General features: G+C 38.0%; 2 protein-coding genes across 2 annotated transcripts; both read right to left on the bottom strand.

Moving 5' to 3' along the window:
* Positions 1-326: 326 nt before the first annotated feature.
* LOC133141321 (voltage-gated hydrogen channel 1-like) lies at positions 327-6,219 on the bottom strand. Its single transcript, XM_061261841.1, has 6 exons — positions 6,078-6,219; positions 4,058-4,241; positions 3,658-3,762; positions 2,585-2,816; positions 1,957-2,069; positions 327-936 (listed from the first exon to the last, which is right to left on the bottom strand). The coding sequence occupies exons 2-6, from the start codon at positions 4,175-4,177 to the stop codon at positions 880-882; spliced, it is 627 nt and encodes a 208-aa protein (XP_061117825.1). The 5' UTR covers positions 4,178-4,241; positions 6,078-6,219; the 3' UTR covers positions 327-879.
* Positions 6,220-8,810: 2,591 nt separating this feature from the next.
* On the bottom strand, positions 8,811-12,049 carry LOC133140041 (voltage-gated hydrogen channel 1-like). Its single transcript, XM_061259565.1, has 5 exons — positions 11,867-12,049; positions 10,361-10,465; positions 9,970-10,201; positions 9,568-9,680; positions 8,811-8,867 (listed from the first exon to the last, which is right to left on the bottom strand). Exons 1-5 carry the CDS (start codon positions 12,047-12,049, stop codon positions 8,811-8,813), a joined length of 690 nt encoding a protein of 229 aa, XP_061115549.1.
* Positions 12,050-15,474: the final 3,425 nt, after the last annotated feature.

Here is a 15,474-nt window from a genome sequence, read left to right as displayed (position 1 = left end):
ATACACACTTAATTTGTAGAACATAGTGTGTGTTTCGAACAGATTCCAAAACAGCAGGTTTTTCTTTATGCAGGAGGTGTTGCTTTTAAATATTCTTTAAATATTCACTAATATTTAGTGTCTTGAGCATATGCATCATTCTGCAAGTGCTAAAGGGTTCAAACTAAAGGTTAAAAACATAGGTGTGTTTTATTTCTGTGTTTAGAGAGAATACATCAGCAATAACTTGTCATGGAAATATTGTTGTTTTTGGGCTCCCCCTTGTGTCTGGATAATTAACTACACAATATATTTTATTGAAACGTTACCATCAAGTACTACTTCAGCATGATTTTAAGTTTCTTACACTGCAATCTATTAACACTACAGTATGGCTATTTTCAGTTCATGAATTGAACTTCATTCATATCCAGACTATTCCATCAAAAAGGAATTGACACTAACCCAGTTTCAGGTGCATTCCATGGCTGCAATGGCCTCTGTCAGTTCAGGGTTATGCCTGCATTCTCAGGTGTTCATGCAACCAGCTGCCTCTTCTCATTTGGCTAACCACTAGCTGAACTGTGCTGATCTTGGCATAGCTAGTGCATGGCATTATTTGGTTATGGCACTGAAACAAGAACCCCAGTTGGAAGCACAAGATGGGAGCCCTATTAATTTGACTGTGTAAATATTGAATAATATAATGTTGAAACTATTTTTGTTTTGTGTCTTTACTCCTTGAAATCATTTATTATACAAGACAATTGATGTTGGAGAACAAGATTATTGATAATAATTATGGTAATAAAGAATATGTTTTATGTTGTAATATAATGGTGTAGAGGCAGAGATGGTGAGATGATGATGAAAATCCTCCATTAGCCTATCTCACGATAATCAGAAGTTGATGTCATGCTGTTGTAAAAGGGTTTGCAGTCTGATGTTTTCTTGTTCCTAGGAGAGAGGAGAAATTGGACCAATTTAAAGGGATTTACTGATGCTGATGTCCTAAGAAGGTTCATTCTTTGTCAGTATCCCACACTCCACCTCTGCATATTAAGGAAGGAGTGAACACCCTTTACACTCACACACGTAAATCAGTGCTTATACATGGCAGTGGGAAGTGACTTACTAATACAGGAAGCAGAGAACTTTCATTATATATAATTCATAATTATATTCTGTATCACTCTTTGTTGTGTCTTTGGAAATGTTAATTATACATGTAAAAAAAATGTTAGAAATGTAAAACTTGAATTAAAAAGAATATGCAGTTAGTTATAAACAAATTAAATTATTGTAGTTTTTTTTTTGTTGCTATAATCAGCTCAATATGAAGTGCAAAAAGATTATGCTAATACATTATACATAATTAAGAAAGCCAGTTGCAGTGATGATGATATTCAATCTTCAAGATTCAAGGCCATTTACATTGTAAAACAAAGTTACATGGCTTGCTGCTGGTGCATACACATAAAAAAACAACATTTCAGTTAATGTAGTAAAATGCAGACGTCATTCATTCATTCATTATCCTAACCCGCTTATCCTGAACAGGGTCGCAGGGGGGCTGGAGCCTATCCCAGCATACATTGGGCAAAATGCAGGAATACACCCTGGACAGGTCGCCAGTCAATCACAGGGCACACGCACCATTCACTCACACACTCATACCTATGGGCAATTTAGACTCTCCAATCAGCCTAACTTGCATGTCTTTGGACTGTGGGAGGAAACCGGAGTACCCAGAGGAAACCCACACAGACACGGGGAGAACATGTAAGCTCCACACAGAGAGGCCCCGGCCGACAGGGATTCGAACCCAGGACCTCCTTGCTGTGAGGCGGCAGTGCTACCCACTGCACCATCCGTGCTGCCCGTAGCCACAGACTTTCACATTATTATTAAAATTGTGTTGGGATTGCCTTAGGAAAATGTAATCAGTCATATTCTTTGACATCTCAATGGACTCACTATTCTTGAGCAATGTTCTTCCTGCTCATTGATCTGAATGACAAGGCGTTTGTTAGCTTCCTTCAGCTTCCGGATTTTACGGTCAGCACGGTTCTGCACTGAAACCAGTAACCCTGAAGGAACAGACACAACAGTTCTGTACACTGCACAGCATAGGAATTTGGCAGTAACAGTGAGGTAGTCTTCAACAGACAGCATTTAGAATATAGCATAATGAGTCACAAAATGATTAATTATTTGGTCACGTTATAATAATTCAGGAGCCAATTCCAGATAGGGATTTCTTTCAAACACCACCATTTTGCCCTATTGCAGTAATGGGGACATTATGTTGCAAGAAATATCACTTCTGACATAAAACTGAGAGAAGGGAGGTTCCTGGTATTCTAGAAAAAATTCCAGCCTGGTTCTCTTTCCTTTCCCTCTCTACCTCAGCTGAAGTGTGGTGGACATTATGACAAAAACAGCTTCTCTGAATCACTCAGGTTAAGGTGAGTTTTCGCCTTTGCTGTAAGGTACTTGGTGATCACAAAATGAAAGTACTATAAAATATGTGTCCTGTTTTTATACCGTGTGTTGGACTATATGGCCTCTGAGGGAAAGGAGAATGCAGGGCAGAGAACCTCACCGTTGATGATCCTGGTCACCCTCCACAGCCTCAGTAGAATGAGGAGGCCCGTTGCATTGAAGGCATGTTCATTTGAGGCGTACACAATGTCCAGCACAAAGGACAGAATGACCACCACCCCGTCAAGCACTTCCAATTTGCGCTTGAAAAACTCTAGCTGGTAGGCAAAGATTTTGGCTGCCAGTTCCACAATGAAGAAGGTCAGCACAGCCAGGCTCAGGTAGTGGAACACCTGGAGAATTCACGGGTAAAACAGATTAGTGACACAACATCAGGCAAGAAACAAGCTTGATTGTTTACCAATAAGTAGGGTGCATATTGTCACACTTTTCACTTTTCCTAACATTTCTTTGGTGCAATATATCACAGTGGAATAAATGTAATACCAAATGAAAGAATTAAGTCTCAGGCACATATTTTGTTACATATAGTTAAAATAGTGTGCAGAAATTTGGGCACCCCTGGACAAAAAGCCTTTTACAATCTAAGTGAACACAAGCGAACCTGACCTCTAAATGGTACAACGTTAAACATAACACATTTCTTCAAATTTTAATGCAAGATTATTTTTTATTTACATTATTTACAGTTTAAAATTTATTTAAAAAAAAAGTCAGATTCACCGTTCCGGCACACATAAATTGCCTGGCCTTGGGTAAAAGCATCAATTTGATCGTCAGACTCAGATAAAAGCCTGTCTTGTGTAGTCAAGGCTAGATCTGCTGCTATAACCTATGTGTGCATATAATCAATTTACAATAACATTAGTACTATTATTGGAAACATCGCTGTCAATTAAACACCATATCACAATATCACAACTTGCCTCAAACTGACATGTGTCCCAGTTATGGCTATATCAGCAGTCAGCTTAAGATAGGATGCACCTCAGAACATGAAGTCACACAAAATAGGTATTAAAATTTTGGGGTAGTGACTGGAATGAACAGTGTGAACAGTGTTACCCAAATGCAATTTACCCCACGATCCCCTATGTTTCAGTTGTATTTTTCACTAAACACACTTGAGCTCTTGGGCTGCCTGCTGTATTTTGATGTAGGCTGTAAGCTCACCTGTGGGGCAATATGCCCTTCATCTGATTTTATGATTTTCAGGTCCATGAGCAGCTCAAACAGGACAAACAGAATATCAAGAATCACCAGGCATACCACAAAGATCTGTCAAAAGATGGACACATCTACACTGAGATGGGGCAACAATACCATTTAAGTCAGGCACATCTACACTAGAATGGCCATAGGTCCTTCATCACCAACCTATAATGTGGCATTGTTTAAAGAACAAACTGATGTTATGGTACAATATTATGAACACTACTAATACTTATAGTACTAATAAAGTATTAGGCCACTGAATCATTAGATTCATTTGTTCTCATGAGCAATGGCACTTTAAAATATGCTTCTTTCTGATCACTTCCCTGCTCCCACCAGGTTTGTGTAGTTGCGTTACCTGGAACTTGGAATGGCTGAACAGTCTGCGTAAGGAGTCCCGGAGACTGGAGGGCTCCTTGTGCTGAGGTATTGACAGCACTACTGTGCCCTCACTGGGCTCAGGCTTTTCCTCAGCCATGAAGAATGGGATGCAAATTAGATGTCAGCTCTCATTTCTGTTTCATTTCAACCTCTTGGCTTTGCTGCAGAAAAGAATGTACCATTTTCTGTCAATGACTTGAAGGGAACTAGACTTATTATATGACCTACACATTAACCATAACACCTTGATTTAATAAACCCATAATAAAATTATGAAATGTACAAAAATAATTTAATTTCAGGTATTTCCGATGAAGGACTATATCAGCCCTACTGATCTTCAGAGGTTATGACACACCAGCCAGCTGGGCCATGTCTAATGTCCCAGGACATTCAGTCTTTTAGGCTGCATTCATACACGGCCTGACAGAGTTGTACGAGGTATAAAAATTCATTTAGATGTTCACTAACAAAAAAAGTACAATCTCTGTTTTAGGCTACTTCATAGATAGCAATATTATGATTGTTCCCCTTTTATGTGCTCTGTCACTCCTGTCAGTCTCATTCTAGGCAATGTCTGAGACAGAGCTCAACACAAAGCTCTGTGGTACCGTGCTAATATTGACCCAAGCTGTCAGTATGGTACTCATTGTTAGAACTACAAAGCCAATATTAATACATTTTGTATTCAATTCAATTCAATTCAATTCAATTTCATTTGTATAGCGCTTTTCATAGATGACTTTTCAGTTCGCTGGAAGTGAAGAATAAATGCAGTAGTTAAACACCATAGATCTACATTCTGTAGTTGCTTTGGCTATGCGCATTTTAAGCAGTAGATATGAATGGTAAGGAAATTGCCCCACCTGCCATATCTTGCCATTTTTGATAAGATTATCCAAAGCAAGGCAAACAGTAACCTACATTCCCTGCTTACAATGGTCTTTCTTTTTTAACTGTTATGTAGTGTGATTAAAAACCTGTATTCACCACTTATTACTTGAGCTTTCAGTTGCTTTTGAGTTACTTTGGAGGTAAAAATAAAAAAATGTGTGCAGCAATCATTTTAACTGTTGCTGCTTAATGTGTAATTCCAATATAAGATTACTGGGTGATTACCTGGGCTAATACATGGCACTGTCACAAAATGTTTTGGATGACCTCTTCAACTGAGGTCATCCAATCTGTCAAGATATTTGAATGTTATTTTAACTAAGCTTATATTAAGCATACATATTTGAACTGTCAAGGTGAGGACAACTTGTCAAATTTCATTGTCAAAATGAAAAAAGGTCACCTTATATATCTTACAGAACTGTGTTCACTAAATATGTGAAATTCAGTGAGCAACAACAGCAGCATATTAACAGCAGCATATTAACAATATTTTCATAGAAGATGAAAGCCTCTGAGGAATCATGCAACATAGTTAACATAGTATTTGCAAAGAAGTATAGTTGAGGCAGGCTGCCACTAATAATCGGCTGATACTGCTGATAGTTTCAAAATAATAAAAAAGGAAAAAGGCCCTGTGCAAAAGTTTGGGAACAAAACTTGGCTCTAGGTGGATATTGACTCCAAGCACAATGACGCCAAGCACACCTCACAATCAACACAAAAATGGCTAAAGACTAAAACTCTATTAAAAACCTGTGGTCTGACCTGAAGAGGGCAATCCGTATGTGCAAACCTAATGATATCACAGATCTTGAAAGGTTCTGCATGGAGGAATGGCTCAAGATCTCTCCAGATGTGTTCTATAGTCTTATCAAAGATCAAAGTTGTAGGAAAATATTCAGTGCTGTTATCCTTGCCAGGGGAGGCTACACCAAGTTCTAATCACTGGAGTGCCAGTAATTGTAAAAACATATTTTTTAGGAGAATTAATTATTTGAAAATCTTTCTGCTGAAAGCAGTCAAGCAGGTGAAGCTCAATAATAAGAGTAGAAGAGCACACTATGAAAGATTTAAATCCTAATGACCGCACTCTTACTTACTGACAGAAGATGAGTCTGTGAGCTTGTGGGCCTCAAGGAACAAGGTATAGAGCCAGGTATAGATTTGTATAGTTTTTCTGTAGCTTTGGAAAGGGCTCGTCTAAAAACCTGTCGTTATTTACTATGGCCTGTCAACCAGGGAGGGTGCTTTCCCTTCAGCTAACGGTGGTGTATGCAGTGGCATATAATATCCTGCCTGATGCCTGAGGCCTGGGTAGAGCTGTGTGAAGCTAGTTCTGACTGGTTTACCCACTTTTTGATGCCCTTCTCTTACAATGACAAAACAAGAGGCCATTTGCCTCTTTCACGCACAAAGTTCTAACAAAGGAAGTGTGCCTTCTTCAGTAATGTCCAACAAGTCATAAGGAGGCACAGGTTTCTTCCATACAGATGGACAAGACAGGTGTGACTACACTTGAAGCCCAGTTTCCACCTTTGAGGCTGTGGCTTTGCCTGGCGAGCTCCCTCCTTGCACTAACAATGCTGCTGCTGATGAGCTGTACCCCAACACTGCCAATGGGACATGTCTTTTCTCCACTGGGGAGCTGTGGCCTTTCCCTTGGCAGGCAGGTCAGGGAGCCGAGCAGACATCTTGACATACCAAAGAAAAGCTGTCCTGATCAGGGGTCCCAGTGTGAAGAGTCTGCCTAGGGAAGTTTGGCTTCAGTTTCTATATTGTAAAAACTGGCTCATGAGTTATGAAAATTGTTACAAATGAACATACAGTACATCTGTCAGAACTGAAAATGCAACTGCTACTCTGAGATACTGCACATTCACCCAAACACATTTGTAAGAGGGAATCTGTCTTTAATTCAATAATTTTATTAGAGATTGATCAGATTTCTTTAAACATATTACACTGATATGATAAAGTAAAAAATGTGGCAACACACCCCTGTTACTCTTACTGGTATTTGCACACACTATATATCCTGTACTAGGCTGCTTGAACATCATTGATGGATACATAATGAAATGTTATTTTTACATTTATCTTTAGAAACATAGCTACTTACAGTATATATGACGTGACATCTGCTCACGTGAAAACTGACATACAAAAAAAAAAATGGAATTTATGAATGAATTGGAATATTGCCGATTTAAGGCTTGTGAAAGAAAACTTCATTTATTTACCCAACCCCCATCAACAAGTCAAACGCATTCAATAATTTCACATGCTACTATTGAAAAGCAGGCTTGATCCTTATTTATAAGCATACTGAATAATGATAAAATATTTCGAGAATGTATTTCGATGCTCACCGATCTAAAATTTGGTCACGTCACTGAAAATGCCCTCTATTGTCTTCCTCAGAAATATTCACTCAGATGAGAGATTCCTTGTTACTCCTCCAAAAGAAGTCCTCTTTTTAGACGTAGGTATCGCAAAATAAATGTTTTTGTTGTAAGACGTCAACCATATTGGCATAAAATCTCAATTACTTTTGTGCATATTGAAAATGCTACAGCTTTGTTAAGCAGGCGAAAAAACGCTGTGCTGTCTTTTGCTAACACATTATACACCATTAGAAACAGAATGACATTCGCAAAAAATTCTATAACTTTAAACTTTCTATAACATTCTAGTAGTCGGTCCTTGATGAACTGAATTTTCTTACACACGGATGGGGTTAACGCATATACTTTCCAACTACGTTACAAATACAGGTCAGAGATGGTTGTACTTGGGCTCATCGTGTTCGAGAGAGCCTATATAAGAAGTAGATAATAGCATTTCTATATAGGAGTACTTAAGTAGAAGTATACAACGGCAAAACGGGCAACAATTATAATTATAATTTTAAGTGAACAATGGACATTCTATCAGTCAGTACATATATATTATGAGAAACTATAATGCATTTGGCCCGCTGGACACTTGCGGAAATGATACTGACATTACCTTATTTCTTGTAGTAGGCCTATGTGGATTTCCAAAATGCAGAAAAGGTGAGGTCCCCCCAAACTTTACCACACACATGTTAGAAAACTGTTGTTGCTAAAGCAATGGCATCTTAAAATAGGTTCTACAGATAGAACCGTGACTTTTAACGCTTTCAAACTGTTACCATAGTGATTGAAAATTGCACCCTGAGAAAAAAATGAGTGAATGCAAAAAAACCCTCACCGGCCGAGGCGAGACTTAAGGGGTTAAAATAGCGCTTTTCTTCACATCAGTGATGCTTCACATTCATACCCAAACTCGTGTTGTATCGGAAGAGGCATAAACAGTTGAACTGTATGTTTACATACAAAAATGACCTTAGTTACTATAATAGTAATCTATGAAGAATCTGACTATTCTGAAATGGTTCCCATTGTTTTATGCTGTGTTAGATCAGTGATGTGCATGGAGTGCATGTTCATTACATACCCCAAGAGGGTAATCTCGGTTTGACATGCAGAAATGTCTAATCCCTGAGATTATACTTTTTAAAAGGACACGGATTGTTCAATTATAATTATTTAAGTCAAAAACAGTACATTCAGAAATTAGTTCAACCAATGACTTCTATTTCACATGATTTTTTTTGGCTCATAGGCAGGCTTAATATAGGTTATATAAGAGCAGAAACAAACCAGCTGTACATTATTTATTGTATGTTAAATTACTTTTGGAAAGCAGGATTGTTGATTGGTATGGTAGTAAAGAATATGTTTTAAATTGTAATATAGTGGTGCAGAGGCAGAGATGGTGAGATGATGATGACAATCCTCTCACGATAATCAGAAGTCGATGTCATGCTGTTGTAAAAGGGTTTGCAGTCTGATGTTTTCTTGTTCCTAGGAGAGAGGAGAAATTGGACCAATTTAAAGGGATTTACTGATGCTGATGTCCTAAGAAGGTTCATTCTTTGTCAGTATCCCACACTCCACCTCTGCAGATTAAGGAAGGAGTGAACACCCTTTACACTCACACATGTAAATCAGTGCTTATACATGGCAGCGGGAAGTGACTTACTAATACAGGAAGCAGAGAACTTAGTTCATAATTATACTTTGTTTCATTTGCACAATTAACATAAATTACATTTACTAAATGAATGATTCTGTATTTATGAACTATGAAATAGTTTTAGTTAGAAATACTGGTTTTACTTCAAAAACTTCAGTTAAAAACAAAATAATGTATTGTAATGCAACCTTAAACCAAAAGAAATTTTGAAAGAACATCATCATTACTACAATTGGCAAGTTTGTTCCTTGTCATACAAACAGATTCAAGACCATCATTTTAAAGCAAAATTAACTGGCTTGCTAGTTGCTAGTCTCAGTTAATGTTGCAAAATGCAATCAAATAAGGCGTATTTAGGGTGTATTTTGCCTTGCTTGAGAAAATGTAATGTTATTCTTTGATATCCCTTAACCCTGCATTGCTCCAGGGGAGGATTGTCTCCTGCTTAGTCTAATCAACTGTACGTCGCTCTGGATAAGAGCGTCTGCCAAATGCCGATAATGTAATGTGATATCTCCAGGGACTCACTATTCTAGAGTGATGTTCTTCCTGCTCATTGATCTGAATGATGAGGCGTTTGTTAGTCTCCTTCAGCTTCTGGATTTTATGGTCAGCATGATTCTTCACTGAAACAAGTAACCCTAAAAAATAGACAGTCCAGTATACTGCACAGCATGGCAATTATAAGTAACAGAGTTACAAGAGTCATATTTAGAATGTGGCAGGGAGTCCTGTATGGGATCACAGAATTATTCACAATTTAGTCAAGTTATAATAGTATAATAATAGTAATAATGGTATAATAGTAAATTGCAGATATGTCATGAGTATTCTATGGTACAAGAAAGGTCCTTTGACATTAAGCTGAGAGAAAGGAGTTTCCCAGTATGAGGTTCACAGCAGGGCAGTGAACCTCAGGCCTGGCCTTACCGTTGATGATCCTGGCCACCCTCCACAGCCTCAGTAGGATGAGGAGACCCACCGCATCGAAGGCATCTTCATGGGAGATGTACACAATGTCCAGCACAAAGGACAGAATGACCACTACGCCATCAAGCACTTCAAATTTGTGTCTGAAAAACTCTTGCTGGTAGGCAAAGACTTTGGCTGCTAGTTCCACAATGAAGAAGGTCAGCAGAGACAGGCTCAGGTAGTGGAACACCTGGAGAATTCACGGGTAAGACAGATTAGTGACACAACTTCAAGTGAGAAACAACTTTCATCATTTAGAAAATATATTTTTTCCTTTTGCAATTTTCACTTTAAACACACTGCAACTCATGGGCTATCTGTTGTTTTCTGATATTGGTTTTAAACTCACCTGCGGGGCAATATGCCCTTCATCTGATTTGATGATTGACAGGTCCATGAGCAACTCACACAGGACAAACAGAACATCCAGAATCACCAGGCATACCACAAAGATCTGTCAAAGAGAGGCACATCTACACCAGGATGTCTACACTGTGATGGCCATAGGCCTTCATATGCAGAGACAACTGTTAATATACAGTGCAGTCCCATATACTACCTTATTCATGGATAAATCAGAAGTTTGGTCCAGGAAGAAGTACCTGTAATGTGGTATTGCTTAACGAACAAACAAATGTTATTGTACAATATTGTACAATATTCCAACAATGTATTAGGCTATTGAACCATTACATTCATTTGTTCTGTTGAGCAATGGCACTTTAAAACATAACGAAGAACAGGCCATTCAGCCCAGCAGTGCTCATTTGCCTACCACTAAACGGTACCCAATGCTTAGTTTACCTAAAAGCTAGATGGTATCTAGCACTGTCTCAAACCTGGTCTTGAAAACCTCCAGCGTTTCTGCCTGCACTACATGTCCTGGCAAACCATTCCACACCCTAATGTCTGTGCTGAATTTATTATTTTCCAATTTCAATTTATGCCCCTTTGTCCTGCTAATCAAACTGGACATGAAGAATCTCCTGTAGTTCACTTTGCTCATTTCTTTAATGAATTTTAGAGCCTCAATCAAATATCCCCTAAAACCCCTCTTTATGAGTTTGAAGAGATTACGCATCTTCAGTCTTTCCTCATAACTTTTATACCAGGAAGCAATCTGGTTGCTCTTCTTTGAACCTTTTCCAGCACCTCTATTACTTTCTTGTAGTATGGTCCCCAGAACTGCACTCAATATTCTTTTTTAATGTGTTTTTATTCCAAAGCTGAATACAAGGACATAACGTAATATAAGCATACATTTCCCCCCTTTTCTGCCCACCCAATCCCCCAACCCCCACTCACCCACCCCACACACACCCACCCCACACACACACAGCTCATAGGTACCATAAGACAAGGAGACAAGGATGGGGCACACAATATTCTAAGTGTGGTCTGAGAAAGGTATTGTATAAGGCAAGTATAACTTCCTTAGATTTATATTCAATACCTTGACTATGTATCCCAGCGTCATGTTACCTTTCTTTACTGCTACAGCACATTGACCAGAACCTGAACCTGAAAACTATTACACCCAAGTATTTTTCAACTTGAGCACATTCCAATTTTCAACCACCCATAAAGTAATTATGTTTTTATTTCCCACATGGAGAACTTTACATTTTGTAATATTGAATTTAATTTGCCAGTTTACCCGCCCACTTCTGGATTCTGTATAAATATTCTTGGAGTACAGTAGTACAGTTTTGTATCATCTGTTAATTTAACTAATGTATATTCAATGTCCATGTCAAGGTCATTTATATAAATGAGGAAGAGCAATGATCAGAGCACAAATCCTTCGTTGTGATCACATCTTCCCCCTGCAACAAGGTTTGTGTAGTTACGTTACCTGGAACTTGCCATGGCTGAACCATCGGCGCAAAGAGTCCTGGAAATGATGGCGCTCCTTATGCTGTGGTGCCGACACCACTAAGGTGTCCTCATTGGGCTCAGGCTGTTCCTCATCTGGCCACTGAGTGGTGCTGTGTTGCTCATCCCCTACTGCAGTGAAGTGCTTCAGGTATTGAGACATGGTGGCTGCCCAAGAGCTGTTAAATCACTGCTCCAGCTCTCTGTGTGGGGAAAAAAAACATTGCTTTGGGCTAGGACTCGCAATACAAACAGCCAGGCAGAGGTCAGTTAATGATTACATATCCATCAAGCCTTCTGAGGCATGAAGAAGAAATTAAATGTCAGGTGTAATGTTAGTTTCATTTCCACCTGTTAGCTTTGCTGTGAAAAGGAACTTACCATTTTCTGTTGACTTGTGACTTGAATATAGCAACTGACTTTTTTTGCTGGACTACACATTGCATTATATTTCTTGTTTTTCAAATTGAGAAACCTCTTACTTTATTATGAAATGTCAAAAAATAATTTAAAGTATTAATTGCATGAAGGACTGTATCAACCATACTGATCTTCAGAGGTTATGACATGCCAGCAGCTCAGCCACATCTAAAGTCCCAAGCCATTCAATCCATCAGATTGCAGACATGCATACACAACTCTAGATGAAAAGAAAAATGACTTACAGAACTGTTCACACGTTATGTTAAATCCAGAGTAAACACCAAGATTAACCTTTGAGTTGTAAAAGGCTTATGAAGATATATTTCAATTTCCACTAACAAAAATGTGTCTGTTTTAGGCTACTTTGTAGACGGCAATTATATGATTGTTCCCACTTTACGTGCTCTGCCACTCCTGTCATTCTTGCCAATGTCAAGCAGTTACTTGAGGCAACACAAAGCTCTGTGGTACTGTGCCAATATTGACCCAAACTACCAGTATGGAACTAATTTATCAGAACTGCACAACATGAATACACAACACTTTATATTTTCAGTTTGGTGGAAGCAAAGGGTAAAAGCAGAAGTTAAACACTGAGTATCTGCATTCTGCCGTTGCCATTGTATTGTGTATTTTAACCAGTAGATATGTGCAGTAAGAAAATTGTCCTGCCTGTAATATTTTGCCATTATGAGATTATCCAAAGCAAGGCAAAAAATCTTTCCACTTGAAGTGCTATTTAGTGTGATTAAAAACTGGTTTACTGCAAATGCATTCACCATTTAATACTTGGGCTGAGCATATGGTTAGCTAGTTATGGAGTAAGCTAGTTACAGTGAGCTCCAAAATCATTGGCATCCTTAATAAAATGGAGAAAAAAGGCTAATTATAATAAACAACATGGATAATGATTTAGATTTTGTGTTCAAACGTATGGAAAAACAAGATACATTTATTCTCATGTTTCATTTTTGTAATCTAATTTTTTTGATTACAAAAATCAAAAATCAAATTTTTTTCTGAAAAGTTATTGCCAACCCTATCAATTATTTTAAATAAAGTCAAACAAAGTGAAATTACCAATACAATTTTATTTCATTTAGTTAATCTCAGTCTAGAGGAATATTGTAGGATTCCATCAATTCCTGTTCCAGTAGAATATAAAAATGAGGTTACAAACATGCAAAATCCCTTTGTCCACTATCAGCATGGGAAAAGTGAAAGAACTGTCAATTCAGAAGACACATGTGGTAGCTGACCAAATCAGGTTATGGGAACAAAAAAGTACATAAACAGCCAGCACTGTAAGGGCAATAATAAAAAGGCATAAAAACATATGGAATGATTGCAAACTTGCCAGGAACAGTACACAAGTGCATATTATCCACACGGACGATGAGGAAGCTGGTGAAGGAGGCCATAAGTAACCCAAGGATCACAGATTAAGAATAGCAGAGATTGGTTATGTCTTGGGGTCACCAAGTATAAAATAAAAAACATAAAATGGCACCTCCATACTAGGAAACTCTTTCGAAGGGTGGCCCGAAGACAGCCCTTACAGAGCACAATAAAATAAAATAAAAAAATAAAAAACAAGCATCTTGAGTTTGCCAAACCTCATTGGAATTGACTGGAAGACAAAATAATGGAAACTGAAATAAAGTCATCATAATCAATATTTTGTCGCAAATCCTTTGCAATCAATGACTGCCTGAAGTCTACAACCGATAGACATTACTGTTCTGGATCTGTTGAACAGGATTTTTCTTCACCATGCGAATGATTCTTCTGTCATCTACTGGTCTTCAATAGTCTACCAGGTCATTTACCATTGCTGAGCCCAACAGATTTTGACACACTATGTCTTATTTATTCAGAATTTCCAGCCTAACGATGGCGTGCTTTACTGGCATTGACGTATCTTTGACGCTCATGTTGTGAGAAAAATGCAGATGGCACTCCTAGAATCAACTCGATACCTTTTTCTAGCGCTCTCATGCATAAACTAACAATGAACCTTCACACACCTGTCGACGAAACGGCCAACTGGCAGCCAATTGTCCAACTACTTCCCCAAAAATCGTTGGGACTATGTAAAAAAAGGCTACTGACACTGCTCAGCCAATATGGATGTAAAAACTCTCAAATTAAAGTTAAAGGTCTGCTCTTTAACTTCATACGTACCTTTACGTATTTCAAATTCAATGTACTGGACTACAGAGCCAAATCAACAAAAATGTCTGGCTGAAATGTAAATTGTTACTGCTTACTGTAACAGTGTAATTCCAATATAAGATACTTGGTCAGACTCTGCTTGGATGTCTGACATTCAAGTTTATTTTGGTAAGCCTATTATTTGGCTATTGTTTCTGACAGTTCTTTTCTTATTTCTCAGCCTCATAATATCATTGGCACAAATTTCTCTATCTAAAAAGGGAAAACAGACATCCTTATCAGCGCCCTCTGAAGATGAATCATTTCGCCTGGTATGGTGCCCTGTGTGAATAGTCTGCCTATAGGAAAGTTTGGCCAGGCACCCTGACAAATTTTGGATATCACTTGAAGTGGGAATCTATTTCTAGCTCAATTCTTCGGTGGAAATTGATTGGATTGTATTAATTTAACTTGGCTTTATGACATGAAAAATATGACTGAATGCAAAAGGCGACAACTAAACCCTGTTATTTACGCACTATCTCCTGTACTAGGCTGCTTGAACATAATTCATGGACTCCCAATTAAACATTTGTTACATGAAACTGAGCCTAAAAGGAAATCGCCATACAAAAACTGAATTTATGTTAGAATCGGAAATATCAATTATGAAATTACAAAAGGAAACAGCTATTAGGGTACAGTACACATAGGCTGTTGCACCTTAACCAACAATCGATGTGAAATAATGCCTCATATTTAAGAGGTTTAGCCCAATTACAAACATCAAAAATTAAAATATAATGCAACTTACCATAAAATCTGTATTGTATATGGAAGCACTTACTCTGTTGGTAGAAACAATTTTACCATAAACAAATCGAGACAAAACACAATGTAAAGAGCTTAGACTATAGTATTTGTTTTCTCGGTTGTTGAGAAGAGCAGATAATATGAAAGTGGTGGCGGTAATATTAAGATTTTGAGAATTTACACACACCGGTAACCTTA

Source organism: Conger conger, chromosome 11, assembly GCF_963514075.1.
Source record: "Conger conger chromosome 11, fConCon1.1, whole genome shotgun sequence".
NCBI lineage: Eukaryota > Metazoa > Chordata > Actinopteri > Anguilliformes > Congridae > Conger > Conger conger.
Note: the sequence above shows the minus strand (reverse complement) of the source record. Positions and strands in the feature narration are given on the sequence as shown.